The 24,747-nt window shown below is 40.6% G+C and overlaps 1 protein-coding gene across 8 annotated transcripts in view; it reads left to right on the top strand.

Moving 5' to 3' along the window:
• Positions 1–24,747, top strand: part of PAK5 (p21 (RAC1) activated kinase 5) — a 320,788-nt gene extending 296,041 nt beyond the window's left edge. For all 8 annotated transcript variants that reach the window (XM_023251465.2, XM_023251462.2, XM_019826827.3 and 5 more), the window contains 5 exons: positions 1,528–1,661; positions 5,695–5,821; positions 18,247–18,372; positions 19,939–20,073; positions 22,511–24,747. In XM_023251465.2, coding sequence (XP_023107233.1) covers positions 1,528–1,661; positions 5,695–5,821; positions 18,247–18,372; positions 19,939–20,073; positions 22,511–22,666 — 678 coding nt within the window. In that variant the 3' untranslated portion in view covers positions 22,667–24,747. The remainder of the gene's footprint in view (positions 1–1,527; positions 1,662–5,694; positions 5,822–18,246; positions 18,373–19,938; positions 20,074–22,510) is intronic.

Below are 24,747 nucleotides of genomic sequence, written 5' to 3'. Positions count from 1 at the left end.
TTTCTCTTTAGAGAAAGTAATATAAAGTATTAACTTACAGAAAGTTTGTAACAATGAGGGCCCTCACTGATATAGTCTTATGTCATCCTTACCAGCACTGGATACTGTCATGTGATCTCTGTTAATCTGATAGAAATAAATAAATCTTCTTGCTTTAATTAACACTATTATTACTAGCGAGGCTGAATTTATCTTTATGTGTTAATAGGCCATTTTTATTTCTTCATTAAACCATATGTCCTTTGCACAGTCTTCAATTAGGGTGGTAGCATTTGTCTTATTGATAAGTAAGAACTATTGATACGTTAAGGAATTAACCTTTTTCTATGTGTTTGTTTCAAATATTTTCCACTTCTTCATCCCCCTTTTACACTTGAGAGCTCTAAAATGCACAGAGGTGGAAAAACATGAGTTCCTGTGTCTAAGGACACAAAATGTTCTGTAGTAATATTCATCGATTGATTTTATGAGAGCTTAGGGAAGAGAGATGAGCTTTTGTGGATGGAAAATTTAAGTCTTAAAGATAGCAAGTCAGGATTCCAATGTTAGATAATATGTCAGTCTCTAGCAAAGGATATACCACCCATATCCCCTAACAGACATTATAAAAATACAATCACATGTGACTTTGGATTCCTCTTCTATGGAGGCTCATGTGAGGCCATCAGTGGCCTCCACATGTCTTCAGCCCCCATGGGTTCATGTTTTCCTGTGTTCCACATTTCATAGAGAACACCAGGTGGGTGGGCTTCAGTTTGTCACTTCCACAATGCTGATTTCTGGAACTTATTTCCAAATCACAGTGCTAGAGCAGACAGAACAATATAACATAGATAACTTTGTAATTTATTATTCAGCACTAATTCTGAAAATGTCACTAGAAGCAGCCACAGGGCAGCAATTCTTGGACACTCTCCCCAGTAAGCAAGTTCAAGTTAGCCTTTTATATGCCTGAGTCATATTTGCTTTTACCCTCAAGACCTGTCATTAGTATTTAGCCCAAACCTCTCTCACACTCAACCTAGATCTTCTCCCAAGATGTTAAGTTAGCCTCATGTGGCCCCACACCTACTGTTTACTTCATTCACTTGTGAGACCTACTTATCATTCACTCATTTATAATTTAGAGTTGGTGATGCTTTTGCCAGGTTAACCAATAGTAGAGTAGTCTGAAGGAGACTCTTAGAATCCTGTCCCCCCTGTTAATAGCCTCCCCCCAGAACAGTCAACAAAACTCCCTCTTATGAGTACAAATCTTGCCAGGGTTCTGCCTGTTTCACTCTTATTATCCCCAAACCCAGTGCCTGGGTGCTCTGCCATTTTCTCTGAATTTACTAACTTGATTCCTTTCTACTGCTACTAGCTGCCTTCAATGCTGTCTTTTTGTCTATAGTAGACTCCTGAATAAATCTCCCCCCAAATCAATATTTCTTAATCAATTGTACTCACAGCACAGATGTGGCCACAAGAGAACAGAAAGCCAAATTTCACCGTCACAAGTCAAAAAGCATCTTTCCATTTGCCCAGGTTGTGATAATGCGGGATTACCACCATGACAACGTGGTTGACATGTATAACAGCTACCTTGTTGGCGACGAGCTCTGGGTGGTCATGGAATTTCTAGAAGGTGGTGCCTTGACAGACATTGTCACTCATACCAGGTATGTCTCTTCATTATCCAGACAAAAAATTCCAAGTGCTTATTATCTACTCCAGGGTAAGTCTTCAATGGCTATCTCTATGAACTCTATAAATTGTGAGCCCTTGGAAGTCAGGGAATAGGGTGACCCTTTTTATTTATGTTCCCTAAGTGCCTATTGTAATATCATGTATGTAGTTCATTCATTCAATTAACATTCTATTCTCCTTGCGCTCCAGAAATTCATTAATACCCAATGATTTAAAATCAGAAAGCTGCTGAGAATGGGCTTTGGTGCCAAATAATAGAATTTACCATTCCTACATATTTTTTTTAAAAAAACTTAATTTTATTATGAGTTGCCATGCTATCGCTATGTGTTCATGCCACCAAAGGTACCTGGGTTAGGAGGAGGCAGGCGGGAAATTAGTCAGAGTTTTATGTCATAATAAGAAACCTACATAATAGAAATTCTTCAGTTCTATTTTTAAATAGTCTTGCAAGTAACAATGGTTAATTGTCATTGTTACCTCTGCTCCTTGTTTCCCTGATGTATCAGTTGTGGTCATTTCATTAAGTGTTTATTGATCACCTTTGATGTGCCAAGCTGTTTCCTGAGTGCTGGGGATACAAAAATACAAAGGATTAAGTCTCAAAGATATTCCATCAAGGAAGTCACAGATTAGAAATAAATACATTATAATACCTGTGCAGAATTAGAAAGATGTATACAAGTAGCAAAGAAGAATACCTGAATATCTCTAACAGGGAGAGTAAAGAAAGATTCCCAATATAAGGTGGTAACCAAGATGAGTTTTGAGAGATGCACAGGAGTTTCCTAGGAAGGCAAATAGGGGGAAAAGGGCTTTGAGGCAGAGTGTGTGCTAAGACAGTGTTCCTCAAATTTTAATGTGCATGCAAAGTGCCTGTGGGTCTTAGTAAAATGCAGATCTCGATTCAATAGGAAGGGGCATGATACTGTCTTCTAACAAGCTCCCAGATGACACCAATTCTCCTCATTCATGGACTGCCTTGGGGAAGCAAGGGACTAAGGAACAGACCTATTTTTTGAAAAAACACATTACATTTGGGAAACTTAAATTTGTTCTTGGTAGTAAATAAAACTCCAAAGTATTAGGGGATGATTTTAAAGAAGGAGAGGCATTGAATGTTAGCTGACGGTGCCTGAATCATAAGTGAATCCAAATGAACAATAGGCGGGAAGCAAAATAGCAAGAAGGTACTGGGAGGCCCTGTGAGGGGTAGAATATGCTGCTGTTTCTCCACTAAAATCAAATGATGTGTCCATTGTGACCCCCTACAGCTCTGGGTCTGTAGTAGACTATGTAAAAACAAAAGAACATGAGGGAAGACACAGAACGTTTATCACCAACATTTCAGATGGCAGATCTCTGTTGGTATAGCCATTGGACACAACCACCCAAAAAATACATAAGATCATCTTAACTTGTAGAAAAAAAATATACTGAAGAAACCTAAGCATAAGGCAAATGTGACTTATGTCTAAATTAATAAGAATATGTCCAAAGGAGAGAACTTTTTTCTTGTCCTGGAGAGCTTCAGATAGCTATGCATGTCTCTCTAGAGCCCTCTCTTTGTCAAGGTGGGGTTTTTTTTTGTTTTTTTTTGTTTTTTGGGTTTTTTTTTTCAGCTTTTATTGTGTGTCAGTGGGATCCACTTAAGAGCTAGCCTCTCTGGAATCCATTATGTTCTCCTATTCTCTCCATCCAGTTTGTCAATAATATTCCATTGAAAGTGGAGTAGCTCCAGAGAGCAGGGAGAAGTTGTATGTCAAGGAACACTGAATATTTAGAACTTGAAATCCTTTTAATCCTGAATTTAGACTTTAATCCTTAAATCATTCAAAGAGTTTCCTATATGAGATATTCAATAAATGCTTCATTGAATGATTGACTGATTAGTTAAATATCTAACCCCTTGCTACTCAAAGTGTGGTCTGGAGAATCACAGCATAATATCACCTAGAGGCTTGTTAGAAATGCAGAACCTCAGGAATTTCCTATGCATGCCAAAGTTTTGGCCCTACCTAGCATCTTGTTAAATTACATCCTACTGATTTTTCTAGAAGGCAAAAGGAAGTACCAGGCACTTCATACATTAACTCATGTAACCTTTGAAACCACACACCTCTTCAAAACAGAGCCAAGATTTGAGTTTGGAATTGACTACAGAACTGAGGCATCTTTATCCCAATTCAGGCTTCCTTCCTGCAAGAGTAGGAAAGCACAATCTTTCTACAGTGGATCCTGTACAAAAATTTCAAAGCCACTGAATTCAGAATCAGGAGCATTTGTCACATATGCCAGTTAAAGGTGATTTTTCAGTCAGTGATAGGGGCTCAGATTTGATTAATTTTTGTTGTAGTTGACCTGTAAGTAATCTTTATGCCTGCTTCAAATAACTCGGATCCCAAATAACTTGGATCCCATGGAATCCAAGAAGAATGAATTTTACTAGAGAAGGTGATTGTTGCTTTTGAATTATTTTTAAGGTATATTTGAGCTTATCCCTGCTGATGATGCTCTAGACCTCTGAGGGCTCTGCTGTGGGCAGATGGGAGAGTTGTCATCTGAAAACAATAAAGCTCAACAACCAGCCCACTCATACAAAACTGAGAACACAGAAGTTGTAGGTTTCCACTCTCCCAGACAAGACCATTTCTTCTTGCCTGCCTTTGTAACAGACCGATGCATTACTGGAAGAAGTCTCTTTGAAGAGAAGGGGTACCCATCCACTTTATATGCTCAACATTCTCCCAATTGGTCATCTCTTTGGGATTTTACTTTGAATCCTAATTTTACTCAGGGTTTGCTGGCATCAACAAGACTGACACAAATTCAGGGTCATCCATTGCCTTGTCCTGCTGAGCTAAGAGTTACTCCGGATTGTTTTTCAAGTCAGTCCTTAAATTTGGGCTCTGGTCAGTCACACCCTCTATCTCTCCTGACAGTGTTCTCTTTTTGTATGGCGGTTTGTTTTAGGAGCTCTTTCCACATTTGCTGTCTGGTCTAGGCCTCACGCTGTGTGTGACAGGAAGGAAGTTTTATACCCAGATGAGTTAGGCAGATACCTCCCTGCGTCATTTTGAGGGTACCAAGAAGCCCCTGCTATTCAAATAATTCTTCCCACTTAGGTTCCTCAGTGGCTGAAAAGCCATTCATATGAGTTGCAATGTCAGCGTGATGCCATGGGGACAGTGGAAATGCATGGGTCTGAACTCAAAAACAAGTGGGGTTAGAATCATGGTCTGGTCAGTTTCTTAGCTGTGTGACACCTAAGGCAGGTTACTTGACCTCAATCTCCTCTGAAACCAGAACCTTTCTTCGGAAGGGTGCAGCGATGACATGTGGGAGCACATATCCAGTGCTGTGCTTGCCTTTCCCATACCCATGATCCATTTGTTCAAGTGTCATCCATTCACAGTTATTAGTAACTAACTAAGGCCAGTTTTCTTCTTGATGGAAGGACCTAGAGCAACAGGAATCTCTAGCCCCTAGAGACAGGGCTAGTGCTAGGGCATCTTTGAGATCCAAAGACTGTGTTGTCTGAGTACAGCCTTGAAGAGAACCATAGATGTCCCCATTTCCAAGATGAAGAAAAAAAGAGACCCAAGGAAGTTAAAAGGGCTTGGTCAAGGTCACCTAACAGGCATACTTGAAACGTTGGCTCTATTCAGTACACTCTCTCTGTAGGACTCTGGAGGTTTGTACAATACCTAAGGAATTACCCATGAGAGTCTAAGGAAGTACATTTGCATTAATGACCCAAAAGCCAGCAGTAGGCGGGGGGGGTCTCTTTCCTTTGGCTTATATTTGGTCCCTGTCATCATCAGTGCCAAGCCTTAGGTTCTGGGAGTCACATTCTAAGATTTCTTTGTACTTGCCTGTAGATTTTCCAGACATGGGCTGGGGAGCATGGACTGGTACAATAGAACCAAGGGAACTGCCTCTCTTGATCATTTCAAAGATGTTCTTAAAACTGTCTTCACTCCTTAAATGTTATTTCCTTTCTAGAATGAATGAAGAACAGATAGCCACCGTCTGTCTGTCAGTTCTGAGAGCTCTTTCCTACCTTCACAATCAAGGAGTGATTCACAGGGACATAAAGAGTGACTCCATCCTCCTGACAAGTGATGGCCGGGTAAGATTTCATGTTTGGCCTCTCCATGGTTTACCTTGTCACTTTGTCTGTCATGGGCATTCTCCTCCGAAGAATACTTTCTCATAATTCTAAGTTTCCTTGCTCACAAGTCACCCACTGCCCTTCCCAGAAGGCTCACCAAAAGGAAATTACTATTCTCTGTGTCATCCTGTTAGCCAGAATTCTCTGTGATCTGAATTTGATGGATGACTTTCCCCTTTAACAATGAGTGTAGGAAGTAATAGAAACTATGAAAATTTCTTTTTCTTCTTTGTTCTTATTTTTGTTGGGGGAGAAGAGAGGACTTTTCTGGGGATTTGTCCACCCTCATTGTGGGGTTGTGCATGTCTGTAATATCTCTCAGAGTTCCTGAGGGAAATACGAGACAAACTCCAGCAGACAACTTGAGGAGAGTTTAATAACCGTGTCGGCAGATGTAGACAAGTCATAAGGAAGAGAACATGAGGATTAGTGTGGTACTCTAGAATGGAGTGCCACTCTTACTACCCCCTGCCTGAGGAAGTGAGACAGGGAACTGGCTACTGGAATCTGAAAATAAACATTGTTGTCTAAAGTGGGATGCCTGGCAGGAACTCTGATCTTTGGTGGAAGACAGACCATGGTAAATCTGCAGGATCGGAGCTGGGAGGATAAATGCCCAACCTTACTTCATTCCTTCCTTCTGGTCCCTTACAAGTTCTCCTCATTGGCTGAACCCAATCAGAAGCCATCAGTAAGGTCAACACAGGTTGGCCTCCCAGGGCTCAGAGAAGGGAGGAGAATAGATCTGGAAAGGCAAACAAAAGATATCCATCACACTAGCTTATCCCCAGGCCCAGATTTCTGCATTTCCCATTACTACAGCCTGTTCAAGGGATTCTGCTGAAACTCATCAGCCATGCTGGGTTACAAAAGGATATACAATACAATAGCCAGGGGATGAATGAGTTGACGTTTCAAGACAGTCTTAGTTAGATGGAAGAGTTTTGAAGCATAGATTTTCATCATTTAGACCCTTTTAACCTCCCTGAAACTCCCCCCAGAGGTAATGGCCATGGCATGTAGGGAGCCAGCTGTCCCTTTAATATACCTGTCTTTTAAAACCTCAGCCATGTGGAAAATGTTCATGTCGCATCAGAATTGCCCAAGAATGATCAGAGGGCAGCCAGAAGAAACTGCCGAAGCACTTTGGCTTTTCTCAAGGGAAAAGATTGTTTTGAAATCTCTTTTGTTTTGAAGAGATTGTCAATTCTATTGTGGAAAATTCAGGAAATTCAGAAAAGTATAAAGGACAGAATAAAGATCACCCTTAATACCATTTCCCATTTTCCCCCACATTTCCCTGTATAGCATACTTGCAAACTTGGAATTATTTTTTAATGGGCGGTTTTAAGTACTGCTTTTTGCATTACTCTGGCTGAATTTTTTTTAAGTTTTTATTGATTTATTGTGAGGGGGAGAGAGAGAGAGCACCTAAGCAGGGGAGGGTGAGAAATAAGGAGAGACAGAATTCCAAGCAGGTTCCGCACCATCAGCGCAGAGCCCCTATACCAGTCTTGAACTCATGAAACGTGAGATCATGATCTGAACTGAACTGAGATCAAGAGTCCGACGTTTAACCTACTGCACCACCCAGGTGCCCCATAAATTTTTTTTTTTTAAGAGGATATGGGAAGATGCCTTAGTCAGCTTTTGCTATGTAACAAACCACTCTACACTTAGTGGCTTAAAAAGACAACCACGTATTCGCTCACAGTTCTGGGTCAGCATTTGAGCTGCCCTCTGCTGGAACAGCTTGTCTCTGCTCCATGTGGCATCAGCTGAGCTCACTCTTGCTTCTGTGGTCAGCCTGCTGCTGATGGACTCACTTCTTCGACCGGCACTTGCCATGTGTCCTGCATCTCCCAGCAGACTATCACAGGCTTATTTCCATGGTGTCTATGACAAGGTTCCCAGCAGGAGCAAGGGAGGCAAGCTTCAATGCACACTTTTGAACCCTCTGCTTATATCTTGTTTGCTAATGTCCCTATGGGCAAAATAAGTCATACAGTCAAGCCTAGATGCGTGGGATAGGGAAGTAGACTCTACCTGTTGATGAGAGAAGATGCAGAGTCACATTGCAAAGGGATGTGGGTTCAAGGAGAGGAAAGGTATGTGGCCATGTTGCACATTCTCCCAGACAGGGTGCTATGGGAAATGGGTTGGGGCCTTCCCCTGGCCGGACTCAGGAAAGTACTTATGCGAGGTTTCATGACCTCAGAACACAATTTACAAAGCACTGAACTGGTCCACTGCTTGGCCCTCAGGACTGGTGCTTACAGAAAAAAAGAAAAAGAAAAAGCTGGGCTGTTTCAAGCCAGGCTTTTGCCCCTTATTTCTGGAGACTGCTGACAAAGACTTCCTTGCTACAAGTACATGTCAGATGTCAAAATCAGACATGAGACTAAGATAATTCATTTAAATCAGCTTAAAGATCTCCCCTCCCCACAATGTACAAAAGGTTATTAAATCATTCAGTGTCATTCTTGAGGGTGGACCTATGCTTCACACATGTCCTGCATTTCCATGTACCCAGCAAAGAGTTCATGGGGGCTGGCACATGGTAAGTGCTTTTAGTCTTACTGGTTTGCTCGCTCCCTCCTTCCACAAATACTCACTGAATATCTGCTCTGTGCCAGGGGAGTTCTAGGTCCTACAGGTGAACAAAGCAAAACTGCTACTTTCATTAAGCTTATTTGGTACATGGGGGTAGGATAAATCCACAAATAAAATCATCTCCAGGCAGGCGGTGATAAGCACTAAGTTTTCGATAATTAATTTAAGCAGAGTAAGGATATGGTGGAAAGTGATAGAGGTGTGGGGTCATAGAAGTCCCCCTGAAGTGATGATGCTACAGCAGAGACTGAGGGAGTAGGTGCAATGGCTGTCAGGGTGATAGTGTTCCAGAAGAGGCAACAAGCAGCATGTGGAGTGGATCCTGTGGCTCTTGGCCATGTTGCCCAGAGTGTGCTCATTCACACCTCAGGACAACACACATACCATATTGACTCTAGTGGGCTTCTTCAGTTTCCATAGAGAAAGGAATTTTTATTTTTTAAGAATGAGAGCCAAGGGGTACCTGGGTGGCTCACTTGGTTGAGCATCTGACTTTTGATTTTGGCTCAGGTCATGGTCTCATGAGTTCAGGGGATTGGGCCCCACATAGGGCTCTGTGTTGACAGCACAGAGCCTATTGGGATTGTCTTTCCCTCTCTCTGCTTCTGTCCCACTTGCGCTGTCTCTTCCTTTCTCTCTGTCCCTTCCCGGCTTGCTCATGTGCACTCTTTCTCTCAAAATAAATAAATAAATCACTAAAAAAACTTGAAAAAAGAATAAGAATCAGGATAGAATGTGGCTACTCCAAGAAAATTTTGTACTAATTTGTTTCGTACTAATTTATTAGAGCATGAAGTTTTGCAGTGGAGAAAACATTCTCATTTACTTATTGTTGTTGTAACAAATCACTCCAATGCTTAGGGTCTTGAAAGTCACTTCAGTGTTTTTAATGGCTCTGGCGGTTGGCTGGGCTCTACTAGCCAGGACTGCTCTGACTCGTGGTGAGACACTGCATCTAGAAGTCTTCCTCACTTACATGTCAGGTAGTCAGGGCTGGCTGGTGGCTGGGCACTCAGCTGAGCCATCAACTGGAACACCTACAATGTGACCTCTCTGGGTGGCCTTCCTCACAGCATGGAGGCTGGACTCCAAAAAAAACAAGATGGAAGCATGTGGAATTTTTATGACCCAGCCTCAAAGTCCCCAAAGGCCACTTCTCCTGCAGCTACAGGCCTTCCAGCTCAGGAGGAGGGAATGTAAAACCCTCTCCAGTGGGAGGAAGATTGAGTTATATGGTCAGAAGAGCTCATGGGCTGGGAGATATTATTGTTGGCTTTTTCTGGAAAACATTGTCACGTAAGCTGCATACTGAGTTTTCTTCTTGGTGGGAGATGTGCAGCATCATTAACCCTTAGAGAAGTACAAATTAAAACTAGGATATGCCACTTAATACCTAGAGGAATGGCTAAAATGAAAAATAGTGATAATACCACTTATGGGAATGTGAAATAGTAGACACTCTGGAAAACAGTTCCTTTCAAAACTAAAAATGGACTTTCCATGCAATTGCATTCTTAGGCATATATTCCAGAAAAAAAATGGAAACTTATTTTCACACAGAAATTTCCACACAAACGTTTATAGCAGTTTTATTTATAAAAATCCAGAACTAGAAACAACCCAAGTGTCCTTCACAGAGTGAATGGTCAAACAGATGGTGATTTGTCTATACCATGGAATACCACTCAGCAAAAAGAAACAGGAATGAATGAGTGATACATGTAAGAGCTTGGATGAACCTCAAGGAAATTGTGCTAAGGTGGGGGGGGGGTGGTAAAGGCCAATCTCAAAAAGATACATGCTGCATAATTCCATGTATATTACATTTGTGAAATAACATAATTATAGAGATGCACAACAGCTTAGTGGTTGCAGGGGTGAGGGACTGCAGGGCGATTGTAAAGGGGCAGCACAAGGAGTCTTATGGTGACAGTACAGTTGGGTACCTTGAGTGTGGGGGTTGTTACTCAAGCCTACAATATGATTCAGTTGCAAAGTATTTACACACGCTCACACACTACATACATAAATGAGTTCATGTACAAATGATTACATCCTAGCAAGCTCTATGGACTGTACCAACACCACTTTCTTTGTGTTGATATTATACTACAGTTGTATAAGATGCCAGCAGGAGGGAAGACTGTGTGCACATTTCTTTGCAACTTCTGATGAATCTAGAATTATTTCAAAATAAAAAATCTAGAAGAGACAGTGAATTGCTCAGGTTTCTTTTAAAAGGATAAATCCTTTCTGGCCTCTTCCAAGACTAGAAGGGAATGATTTGCTATCAAAGTTAAACTGTTCGCTGTTTTTCTGTGGCAGAAATAATGTCTAGTGAGTCACTAATTCGCATTTAGCAGGGGGAAGTGGGGGGTGGTATTTGGTGTTTGAAAAGGAAAATGAATAGAGCAGTTGCAAGAATTACATGAAGTAATCTGTGTAAAACCGGTCAAAGAAAACCAGGTACAAGGTAGATGCTCAGAGAGGATGATACCCCCTTTTTAATTAAATTCATCTATGATTTTTCTTTGGCCCAAGACTTACATTTGAGAGATGATACTTAGGAGCCACTAGACACTGAATGATTTAACTTTTACCAGATTCATTGGCTAGAATGGCATTCAAACCCATGATCTATTAAGCCAAGTGCCTATATTGAAAAGGGACATACACGGTGATTTTTATGGCCCTTTTTTTTTTTTTAACTAAAATTTGATTGCCACAATTCACGAATCAGGACGTTTCACATAAAATTTCAGATTCCTGTCTTCCTTTAAAAAATCTAAGTATCTTTGGGGCGCCTGGGTGGCTCAGTCAGTTGGGTGACCGACTTCGGCCCAGGTCATGATCTCACGGTTCGTGGGTTCAAGCCCTGTGTTGGGCTCTGTGCTGATAGCTAAGAGCCTGGAGCCTGCTTTGAATTCTGTGTCTCCCTCTCTCTCTGCCCCTTCCCCACTCATGCTCTGTCTCTCTCTGTCTCTCAAAAATAAACACTGAAAAAAAAATTTTAATAAAAAATAAAAAAATAAAAAATCTAAGTATCTGGGGTACCTGGGTGGCTCAGTCAGTTAAGCATCCGACTCTTGATTTTGGCTCAGATCCTGAGCTCACAGTTGATGGGATCGAGCCCCCAGTTGGGCTGTGTGCTGACAGCATAGAGTCTGCTTGGGATTCTCTCTTTCTCCCTCTCTCTGCCCTCCCATGCTCTCATGCACTCTCTCTTTCAAAATAAATAAATATTTGAAAAAATCTAAGTATCTGACAACACTTTTTCTGAATTCACACGTGGCAGTAATGGCGGTGGTGTGATGAGGGTGAATAGCACCTTGGAGAATGCTGTTGGTGCCACACCCATATCTTCACCAGACTCCGTCTTTCAGTGCTCACTAGTTCTACCTCCCAGTGCCACCACTGGCATCCCTTTTTCTGGGGACTTTCTCCAGCTACTGCAGTCTGTTCTCCTAGTACACAGAAGGCTAGAAATTCCAGAGAATTAACATTCACGTTCCCTAGGAGCAGCCCAGGATTAAGTGATGGGAGTTGCTGTAGAAATACCCAGCTCTCTTGTCCTTGTGTGGACTAGCTCTGAGGCACATGTTCTGTGGTCTCCCAGACTTCCTCATCAGGAATGAGCTCTAGTTCCCACAGTGGTAACTAACCTTTGACTGACTGCCTTCCCTTCCCTGCTATATATCTCTGTTTCACTACCGGTGTTTCCTATGTCTCCCCAATAAATGACTTGCACTGAATCCTTGTCTCACAATGTGCTCAGAGGGGGCAAGGGCTGAACTAATCCAACCTCCAAAGATAATGTAATGTGTTTGTACCCTCTCTTTCACAGGATTTAAAATGAGGGTAAAGGGTAGAAAAGTGGCCATAGATGTCAACAAGGGCCTGTGACTATTCCACACCTCCTGTACTATGCCCTGACAATCATCTGGAAGTCAGTGTCTCTTCACCAAAGGCATGTACCCCTAGTTTTCCATGGTCTCCACCCAACCCATTAAATTCATTGATAATTTGCCTGGCCCCCTTAGGCATTTGAGTGTTTTTGTCTCTCAAATAACTGGAATTTTAACAATTAGAAGACCTGAAGATTATCTCCAAGAAGCTCTTTCTAAATGAAGAAAGATGGGAACATGTTCCATAACTTGCATAAATTCATTCATTTCCCATAGTCTCTGAGATATACCCAGGCTCTGTGTGCTCTCTCTCCCCTGCTACTCCACAGAGGTGGCTTTTCCTACATAGGAAACACAGCCTGACAAGTCAGGAGACTGGGTCTGAGTCCTCCTCTAATACCGTTGTACAGTCTTGGGCAAACTCCCACCCTGTCCCACTTAGTCAAATGGCAGAGGAGCCGGCTGAGGCCACTATACTGGTCCACCTTAGCTGCTGTGATGGCCTCCCTCTCCTCTCTGGTTAAGGAGTTGAAGAAGCTGGAGACACCTTCATCCATCTGGCCCCTTCTGTTACCCTTCTCTGTTCCTTTATCCCTGGGCCATTGTTCTTCTTAAAACAGAAGTTCTCAAACCTTAGTGAGCATAAAACCTTGGCCAAAAACCAAATTCTTGGGTCCCCACCCCAGAGATTCTGATTCAGCCAGACTGGATGATACCCAAGAACCTGAATCTCTCCCAAGTTCCCAGGGGATGTTGATGCTACACGTTTTGAGTACCATTGCCTTATAGGAAGAACCCAGGAACCAGGCACAAAAAGCATCCATCTGTTTGCCTTAGCAAAACCTAGAGCAGATGCATGAATTCTTTAGAGTGTATGCAATTTACAAAATGAGGGTTTTACCTTCTCTTTTAAACCTGTAGCTATCTTGTAGATAGACTCTCCCCCCAGCCACCACCCATGTTTTTATGTGGCCCCTGATTCCTAGCCAGGGCACACTGAGATGAACAAGATGTCAACTTTAAAGAGCAGCTTTGAGCTCTGAGCTCTGGTTTCTTGTCTGGCCCATGGGGAACAGGCTGCATCTCCTCCTTTTTTTAGGGGTTGGCCATGTTCTAGCTACAAGTCTCTTAGCCTAACTGCATTAGTGAGACAGAGTGTTTCCTAATACACCATTCTGTACAGTTCTATCTCAAATAAGGCTCAGCTTAGAGTCTGTGTGATTTGCTTTGAAGATCTCCCTACAGTACTTTATTATACTCATTACTTAAGTTCCCATTATCTACTTTCAGATTTATTTGGAAGAGTGTTGTGTGCAATTATGTTCTTTTAGAGAATTGTCTCTTTTATGTCCTTGGATGAGTAAAAAAAAATCATGTAAAAGCAGTTGCACTTCTACAACAGAGGAACAGGCCTAGCTTCCTAGTGTTGAGTTTCAGTTTCTCACCTTACATATTGCCGAGATAATTATTAGTCTGGCAGTTTTGGGGTTTTTTTTAATGTCTAGAAGAAGAAAGCCACATTAGAGTTACTAAAAGCTGCCAATACCAAAATGCTGATACATTCACCTCCTTAATTCATATTTTTTTAAATCTACAGGCAAAAAAAATGCTTTGGCAAAATTGTTCCTCCTCCACTATCTGTATAGTAGGATTGCAAATTTATTCACACCAAAGCTTTGGAAATAACCACACATGCATGCGCCATCAATTATAGTTTCTCTGCTTCTTTTTTTTTTAAATGCTTATTTATTTTTGAGAGAGAGAATCCCAAGCAGGCTCTGCACTGTCAGGGCAGTGCCTGACACAGGGCTCAATCCCATGAACCGTGGAGATCATGACCTGAGCCAAGATCAAGAGTCAGAGACCTAACCAACTGAGCCACGCAGGTGCCCCTAATTTCTCTGCTTCTTAAAACTGATTTGCACTTCTTCACAAAACTCCATTGATGAAAAGAAAAGAAAAAAGACTTTTAATTCAGTCCATTAAATTTAGCCTGCTTAAATAATTTAAACATTGTCTGTCAAAGTTCAACCACATTATTATAAGTTTCAGCTGATACCTTAGAACCTCAGTCTTTCAGATTTGGCCACCATCTACTCCATCTTACCACTTCCTACCCCCCTCTTTCTCAAAGAGTCTGGGAGAATAAGGGACAAATGTGGCTTATGGGAATTCAAAGTAAAGGATATTAGACCCATTTTGTTCCGTTCTGGTCCCTGCCTTGGCATAACTGGCTTCTTCTACCAAGACTGGTGACTACTGATGATTAACAGGTCACACAGCTACTGGACTTTTCAGGAAGGTGTCTTCTGCAGCATTTCACAAATCCAGCCTCTTTCTTCAAGTCTTGAGAGCCATCCTGAAGCTCCTCATGTCAACCACTTCCTCATTCCCTCACTGAGATCTGCAGGAGCTCTGGGCCCCTGCACAGTAGACCAAGACCATGGAAGCCAGAAGCGTTGCCTCAGGTTCTCTGCCATCCACTCTGTTGTGCCATCTCTCCACGGGGGCCACATTGAGCAGAGCCAAGGTTGATGTTCAGCCAGTATTCACTACTATGTCTATACCCATATTAAAATATTACAATATTTTCATGCTTGTTAGTTAATAGCCACTGTTTCAAGTCATTGGAGTATCCCCCATTATGACAGCCCTTTACTGGGATGCCTGTGCCTCATTAAAGATAGTAAAGCCCTAGGATAACTCCAGGACACAGCTCAACTTTATGTCTAGATTCCAATTGATCTAGATGATTCTGGTTATTAAATATTTTGAATACTACCTCTGAACACAGATACATGTGGCTTCTCCTCTCCCTTGTTTGTTTGGTGGTGTATGCTACTTAGATATTTCTGAAGGCCACCACCATCTGCTTGGGTGATGGAAGTGATATATAATAAATTGTGACCTGCCATAATCAAATCACTGCTCTTTGTCCTCTTCTGCAAATAATCCCAGGCTAAAAAGGATTGGACTATAGGATTTTCACTTCTCTGAATTGTAGATTCCTTTTACAATAGGGCAGCAAGGATTATGGACCAGCTACTATGGCCACAGGTCTCTCTTTATACCACATGGGAAGTCTATGATCTGACTCATCTGGATTTGGTGCTTGATATGCCAAAGCAGTGAAGAAAAATCATCTCTCCATTAAACCAGCTTTCTATAGCATTCCATCTGAAGCATTTCAATCTCTTCCCACCCCAAACCATACCAACACTAACCTTGGCCTGATTAGAGAGGAGATCATGAACAAGGAAATAGAAAAAGGCCCCAATAATTTCTGAAACATTACTCCCACTTCATCTGTGTTCCAACTTTGATTCTAGTAACAGCTGTCTTCAGGAAGTCAATAGTGGTTTCAGAAAGAGTACCAATGTGTCCTCTACCACATGATCTGCTATCATATATGTATGTGTCATTATAAAATAAATCAATCTAGTAACGTGTTTTTTGGTTACCTACTGTTTTCCCAGTTTTTAAGGAACACAGTGAGGCTTCACAATTAAGAGGTAGAACCGTTGCCTCTGAGGACTGTCATCTCTAGTTGGAGGGACAAAATCAGCATCAGAAAATAGTTCAAGATTGAGTGAGTGCTAAATTCTCTCACATCTGGAGAGGAGAGAGATCAATATGGGCTCCTGAGAAAAAATCTAGAGGAAGTGAGAAGTGACCAGGGCCTTGAAATATGCTTAAAAATTCAATATACTTACCCACTAAGATTAGGAAGTAGGCAGAGATGTTCTCCTTCACCTCTCCTTTTCAACATCATACTAGATGTACTAGCATATGCAGTAATTCAAAAAAAAAGAACAATAAAAGTTATACATACTGGGAAGAAAGAAATAAAACTGTCTTTCTTCATAGATGACATGATCATCTATGTATAAAATCCAAAAGAATTGACAAGAAAAACTAAAACTATTACAAGGTTGCAGGATATATGGTTTTAAACAGAATTACATCATTTTGCTATATGCTAGTAATGAACAAGTGGAATTGGAAATTAACACAGTGCCATTTACACTAACACCCTAAGATTAAACATTTAGGTATAAGTCTAACAAAATGTATACTCAATTTATATGAGGGAATCTACGAAAACAGTGACAAATGAAATCAAAGGACTAAATAAATGTAGAGATACTCCATGTTCATGGATAGGAAGACTCAGTATTGCCAAAATGTCATTTATTCCCAACTCAATCTATAGATTCAATGCAATCCCAGTCAAAATCCAAGCAAATTATTTTGTAGATATTGACAAGCTGATTCTAAAGTGTGTGTGGAGAGGCAAAATACCATCACACTAGCCAACGCTTATTAAAGAAGAAGAGCAAAGTCATGCAAGACTACCACTGCCTGACTTTAAGCCTTACTAGAAAGCTGTAGTCATTGAGACAGTGTTATTGGCAAAAGAATAGACAAATGGGCCAGTGGAACCAATTAGCCCAGAAATAGACCCACATAGAGTCAGCTGATCTTTGACAAGGGAACAAAAGCAATACAATGGACCAAAGATGGCCTTTTCAACAAATGGTACTGGAACAACTGGACATCCACAAGAAAAAAAACTCTAGACACAGACCTTATACCTTGCATATAACTCCATGTGGAAACATATATTCGATGGAAATCTAGGTTTAGAAGGGAGGAGAAAGAGATCTTAATTAAGCATGGGAGGAAGAAAAGTACCCAGCAAGAGCATATACAGAGAGAAGAGATGAGGGTTAAGACCTGAACCCTAGGAAGCCCAGTCTTTAAGGCATAGGCAGCATAGAGACAGCCAGGGAAAAGGGTTGAAACAATTCAGGGAGTTCTAAAGAGAATTAAGGGAGAATTTGTGCCATAGAGACTATACCTTTAATCTATGAGAATTTTTATTTTAAATGCCCATTCTGAACCATTGTTTTCTTTGCGTGTATTCTGTCATCACCAGCAGCCCTAAGTGGCAGTCCTCTTCAGTGAGGCCATCTGAAGTTCAGATCAAGTCATCATGAGCAGGAATCATGGCCCCCACAAATGAACTGAATCCTGGTTCTCTGAAGTATACACACCTGCAGGGTGCCTAATGGTGCAGTATGTTCTTAAGAGTAATCTTGAAAGCTCTGTGCAAGAGTTCTCAGGGCTTTTTTTAATGACATCTAAGGTAAATTATATATATATATATATATATATATATATATATATATATATGTATATATATATATATATATATATATATATATATATATATATATATATATATGTTGGTCGGGTCATTAGGATGACCCCCTTAAAGCCTTAGTACAAGTGCTAACATCCAGTTTCTATACCCATATTTCTACCTACACTGATGTTCACATTGGCAAATTCAATTTGTGATGAGAAAAAAAGGAAAACAAAAATAAGAGCCAATATTCAGCATTCTATAGAAATGGGGCCTTGCATTAATTCAAATATAGAAATGGGGTTGACGATTTTAATCATCTCATGGTACTTGGAAATCTAAATATGTTCAATGCAAAACAACCTAAATTCCAGCAGTTTGTACAAAACTCACGTGAAGAATAGCAATTCACTTACACTAAGCCATCATCTGTATATTAAGTATTAGAGTTGTGTGTTTGAATTTTAACAAATATGTTGTCTGGAGTGTAATTTGTAAATTTTTCTGGTTTCACATTTGCAAGTCAACCCTGGTGGAGCCATGAGAGGTTTTTCCATTAAAATGGATCGTGCCTTTTCAATAAAAGGGTCTGACCACCTCCCATATTTCCAAGGCCTGTTCATGAGACTATTTTGTTTTGAATTTGAAATTCTCTTTCTCCATCTGGAAACTGGTATTAGTAGATTGTTACCTTGTTATATTCCTTTCCTTTTCAGATAAAGCTATCTGACTTTGGTTTCTGTGCTCAAGTTTCTAAAGAGGTGCCGAAGAGGAAATCACTGGTTGGCACTCCTTACTGGATGGCACCTGAGGTGATTTCTAGGCTACCTTATGGGACAGAGGTAAGGGGGTGACAGTCATTGTTTGGGAGTGGCAGGACAGCAGGCTTAGGGATTCAGTGGTTCTGGGAGAGTTAATGACCACAGATCAGGGTGATGACTTTGGACTCCACCTTTGACCCCATTCACTAGACTTGTCACAGAGGAGGTTGTGGCAGGAAGGGGACTAGCTGTCATTGACGAAATCACCACAACATTGACCCAGGGGCATTTATTGAGGTCCTAAACAGACACTGAGGGTGAGGGAGGTAGATCACACAAACTCCAATCGCATCCTCTGTGGCAGGCACACTCAAAGCAAGGCAGTACAACTTGAAAAGTAGCCAGAGATGCACAGATGAGCAGGTGTCATAGAGGGACAGAGAACAAATGTTTTCTCAGAGAAAAAAATTACGTATGAATATTATAACATTTTAAAACGTGGCACAATTTCTGTTTCCCTTGGAAAAGAAACAATTTCTCTTAATCTATTAAGGGACAAGGTTTGGAAATCTGAAAATAAGGGGCCAGAAGGAGTGGAGGAAAAGCCTTCTAGGGAGGGAGTAGCATGAGTGAAGCTCTGAGACACACAAGTCTACACACAGGGCAGCAAAGAGTTCGTTCCGGCCAGGCACACAACATTTCCACACATTATGGTGCAGAAGGTGATTCTAAGAGAGGAGAAGCATGAAGAGGCAGCATGGACCAGTGAACTAAGGATATTGGCAGAAGTGAAGGCAGACTCTGCTCTCTTTCCTTGTTTGCTCGCCCTTGAATGAGTACTTGTTTTTATCACTGTGGTCCCAAGAGCATAAATTCTCAGTGAAGATTACAGCAAGGGTTATAACAGGAATGCAGCTAACTGATAAGAGGTATAATGAGGCTGTAACAGGGAAGTGGCTGTAACTGGGAATTTATAGCACAGCGATGGCTTCTCGTTGTCCTGACTTCCCATTCTTTACTCAGAAAGAATTGCTTGTCATCCCTTCCTTTTCTTTTCTCCATTCCCTGAAAATGTTTTTACAAAGCAGAGTGCTGTGCATGCTGCTTCAAAATGATAAAATGAAAAGGAAATAACTCCAAAGTAGAGAAAGAAGAACTATTTTTAAAAATCAAATTAATAAAAGGATCAGCAAATATCATGTTGTGTAAAGTAGCTTTTTGCAGTTTGTTATGAATATGTCAGCTTCCCTTTTTTATGGTTTTAAACGCAACTTTCTTCTCTACATTCATAGTATAAAACTTTGGGTGTTTTCCTCATCTGTCCTGATAGGCCTGTAAACACCAAAGTTAACAGTAAAAAAAAAAAAAAAAAAAGTTCTGGACTCCTGAGGTCCAGAATGTTAACATATTCATGTGTACCTAAATGACAGAATCTTCACTGAAGTCACATTTAGAAAGAAATGAAGACCATTAGCAAAAACTTTATAACTCAACAGTTCAGTTTATAAATCTGTGTTGTAAATTTTGAGAGTTTACAAATACCACATTAATTTATAAATGAGTATGAATCTGTTGGGTCCCCTAGACACATCCAGAATTTCAGAATGTTCTCCTGGCCTGAGATAACCATTGGATTGTCCCTAACAGGTGGATATCTGGTCCCTCGGAATCATGGTGATAGAAATGATTGATGGCGAGCCCCCCTATTTCAATGAGCCCCCCCTCCAGGCAATGCGGAGGATTCGGGACAGTTTACCTCCAAGAGTGAAGGACCTACACAAGGTGAGAAACAGCATGTGTTGCTGAAGTTCACAGTCATTCTTAGCTTCTCCATTCTCTCTGTAGTTTCAAAGACTTGCCTATCCTCCCCAGGAGTAGATCCTGGTTTATGGACATGAACTTTGGAATTCGAATCATTTGGATTCAAATCTCTGTTCTTCCTGTTCACTCACTGGGCTCGGTACTTAGCTTCTCCATCTCTGAAGTCTATCTGTAAAATGGGATACAGTTGGCTCCTCTTTTGTAGGGTTGGCTAGAAGAGTAAATCGGGCACTCCACAAGAACTCCCTCTCCGAGCACCTGTGACATACTGGGAACTGTCCTAATTACTGGGGATATTGTAGCTCAAGACCTCAGATTTCCTGAGTCTCATAGAGTTTGTGTTCTAGTTGGGGAGTCAGGTGGTAAACTATAAACAAATGAAGGAACAAAATTCATTTCAGACAGTGGTATATGCTATCAAGCAAATAAAACACTGTAATGCAGTGGAGTATGCAGTAGAGGGGATTCAGAGCTTGTTTAGGTTGAAGGGTGAAAGAATCCCTTTCTGAGGACAGATTAACTGAACTGGAATATGAATGGCAAGACGGAGCAAGATATGCAAAGATCTGGGAGAAAAATGTCTGAGGCAGAGGGAACAACAGGTGCAAAGGCCTTATGCCAAAATGGAAAGATTCTGTGGCTGACCAAAGTGAGCCAGAGAAAGGAGGAAGACAAGACATGTCAGAGAGGTGGGCAGGGACTGGATCATACGGGCCATGAAGGGCATGGTTAAGGGATCAAGTAGGATCTTTCCTGTTTCCTAAGGATTGCCAGGTAGGGTCAAGCTCAGAAAAAAATGATGCTGAGTCAAAGAACCACCAGTCTGGGGCGCCTAGGTGGCTCAGTAGATTAAGCACCCGACTTCGGCTCAAGTCATGATCTTGCAGTTCATGGGTTCGAGCCTCGCATTCAACTCTGAGCTGATAGTGGGGATCATTTGGGATTCTTTCTCTCCCTACACTCTCTGCTCCTCCACCACTTACATTTTCTCTCTCTCAAAATAAATAAATAAACTTTTTTAAAAAATAAAGAAAAACAAAAACTACCACTCTGGTAGCTGCCGGTGCGGGTGGAGGGACAGGGCTTGCTGGGAGGGGCCATTCCCATGAGATGATATAACACTGACCCAGACACACACCTCCCCTGCCCTCTGCCTCATGGCACTGAGAGGAAGTAAGGCTGCCTTTTAGGACAGTATTACCCTCTTCCCCCACACCGAAGTCTTAGAGAAGAGCTCCCAATTGAATCACCCCTATAGTTGTGTGAACTTGCAAAACAAACAAACAAACAAGCAAAAAACAACCAGGAGACTGTTTGAAACGAACAGGAGGTTAAAACCTTGACCAAATTGGAATAAGTTTACACAATTAAAAATGGCTAAAATAGCATGACATCAAAAGAGTCCCACATCTAAAAAGAATGGTGTGATGTTCTTCAATGTCATGTAGAAGAGCAGCCTTAATCCTAATGGTCAAAGATTAGACACTGCCCAAGGTTGTTTTCCAAATGGATAAATAATATGTGGTACAATTTAACAGTGAATGTTACACAGCATTCATGAAAAGGAGAAAGCTTTTACCACATACATCAGGACGAATCCCACAGATGCAATGTTGAGTGAAAGAAACCAGTGAAAGAGGGTGAAAGAGGAGACTTGATGGTAAATGACTCCATTTCTATAAAGGACAAAAGAGGCAATGTTAATTCATGCTATTAGAAGTCAGGAGAGTGGTAATCCTTTGCAGGGAGATGGGTATTAACAGGAAGGGGGCCGGAGGTCAGCCCCTGGAGTGGTAGAAATGGTCTGTATTTTGGTGGGGCTGGAGAGTAATTAGGTGTAAATATATAGAAAAATACTACTGTAAAACATACACGTCATATTTATACATTTGAATGTATGTAAGATATACTTCAAAAAGTGAATTATAATGAATTACAGAAAAACATGTTATCTGTGTCAGGTAACCCTACAGAAGCTTATTTGTCTTCAAGAAGGGGGAGTCCACAAAGCCTAGATGGTTGCAGTTAGAAAAATAAAACTATTCCATGTTTGTACCACATTTCATCATATGTGTGTGACCAGTCCTTATAAATAGTAAGCACTTCATAATGCTGTTATTTCTATTATTATTCATTTTAGTCAGCAGAATGTCATTCTTTATTGCCATGTCATTTGCTCATATTATTTCAAACCTGAAGAAGGTAAAGAAAACATCTTATGTTAATAAAGGCAGTACCTGCTTTTTGCTTACATAACTTCTATCTTCTTAAGCTGACTTTCTAGAATTCAATGTTGTTTGATAGAATGACTTAACTGGAAATTGGCTGGGAAACCACTCTAGGGGAACTAGTTGCATTTCTGTGTTAGTCCTCAGAATGGAATCTTGTGTTCTCACAGGTTTCTTCAGTGCTCCGGGGATTCCTAGACCTGATGCTGGTGAGGGAACCCTCACAAAGAGCCACAGCCCAGGAACTCCTTGGACATCCATTCTTGAAACTGGCAGGTCCGCCATCTTGCATCGTTCCCCTCATGAGACAATACAGACATCACTGAGCAAAGGATTCAGTGGAAGCGCTAGATGAGGACATAAGAATAATTCAGGAGAACATGAGGAACACGAAAGAGTCTTGTGGACTCTACCCAGCTGATTGGTGGGACAATGTGATGACAGGCAGGGTTCAACAGACCAGGGCATCTTCTTGTGTCTTAAATAGGCATCTCTCCACCGACAGCTGGCGTGATCATTTGGAACAAGGCTTTAATAAGTCATTATTATATTTTTCAGCCCTTCATCCAGCAAATCAGAAGGACTCAGTACAAACTCCGTTACGATATATCCTAGCCACATGCAGGGTAATGCATAGGATTTTCTATATTGAAAGAATACTTTTCTGGCAAAAAAAAAAAAAAAAAAAAAAAGAAAGAAAAAAAAGAAAGGAAAACAAAAAGCACTTTTTTCTTAATGGTAGCAGTGTAATGTATTTTGCAATGAATTTGTAATTTTTCTGTACGATAGTTTTGATAATTTATAGTACTTTGATGTCACGTAGCCATTGTATCAGTTGAAGTAATTGTTTACTAGCAAGAGTTTGAACAAAAGCCTTTCCTACTTTTTTATCCCTTTCAGAGAACCAACGATTCTTTAGGAACTTTGAATACTGAATGACTCTCAATCACCGTCAGCTTTAGTAGAATATCTTTCTTATCTTAACAAGTGTCTTACGTGATGGAGGAAGAATTAAGAGTGATGGTGATGGAGGCACACATTTCACTTATCCAACCAAAAATAATAAAATAAAATTTGAGCCACAATATGCCACCATGCTACTCCTTGGGATAAAGCTAAATATGGGGAAAAATCAAATTTTCCTTCAAGGCTATTAATCACAAGCCAGTATTTGCACAGCAGGGTGGTCCCCAGAGTGCCCTCTCTCAGATAGGTATGGCGTCCCCTTGTGGCCAAATTTCCCTCCACGGGAATAATTTCAGTGCTACGATCATTGGACTCAGTTCCCCAAATTGAATGTTTTAAGTAAGACTGTGAGAATTCCAGTCTCACCAAGGGAAAGGAGAGAGAACAGGGCAAGATGTTTGGGTTCGTTTGTCACTGTTTTTAAAACTCTGTATGCTAGCACACCAAACTCTTGTCTGTATTTACCTTTGTACCACAGTATTAATTGCTATTGTTCATGTGTTGTGCTGGAAGTTGAGGATGAATTAGGAAGGGGGTATCTTACCAGGTGTGCTCTGACTTCAGTTGTGACCATGTTATAATGTGTTTCCGACATAGGAGAGATGTACTGCTGACTAGATCTTCTTGAATGTTGATAACAATGAATGACGACTACAATACATTTTGTGTTGCTTGTTGGATGAATTTGCATGTTAACTGTAGGCCAATATAGATTTGCCTTTAAAAACTCTGGAAGAGCTACATAGTCATCATTAGTTTCTATTAATTATGCATCAGAAAAAAAAAAGCCATTTGTTACCAAACTGGAAAACCAGAGGCTTTTCTTAATGACTTCACATACAGTAACAAAAAGGATTTGAAATGTATGAAAATGCTCTGGTTGCTCTAGGCATAATTAAGAATTTTTGTAATTAATAGGTTGCTAATTATTTATTATAGCTAAAAAAAAAGGGGGGGGAAGGCATAAAATGACCTCTACAGATTAGATTTTCAGTTTTTCCCCCAAACTGGAAATGTCTCACCATAAATAGGATCTATAATTTTGTTTCATAAAACATAGCAAAGCAATGTTTTATGTAAAATATTAAAATATTGATATAAATATGTATGAATAAAAATCTAAATCCAGAAAATGGCCGTCCTAAAAGTTCATGGGACAGATTGTATTAATTTAACCAGGACTATGTAGAAGTAGAAAGAGAAAGAAATCTTTTTTTAACCAGAACAAATATTAAAAACCATTGCAGAAAATAGTGGATTTTGGATTCCAAACATTTTCAACAGTGTAATGGAAATTTTTCTGTAATTTTCTTATCACTGGGTATTTTATAAATATTCATTGAGTTTACCAAAAGTTACTGTAGCTTAAAAGGTTTTGTGAGCACTAACTATTGGCAGAAACTGCACTTGCAAATAAAAATAAATGTTTGCCTTTTTCCCA

The sequence above is a fragment of the Felis catus genome, chromosome A3 (assembly GCF_018350175.1).
Source record: "Felis catus isolate Fca126 chromosome A3, F.catus_Fca126_mat1.0, whole genome shotgun sequence".
NCBI lineage: Eukaryota > Metazoa > Chordata > Mammalia > Carnivora > Felidae > Felis > Felis catus.
This window is presented reverse-complemented; position numbering and strand designations above follow the sequence as displayed.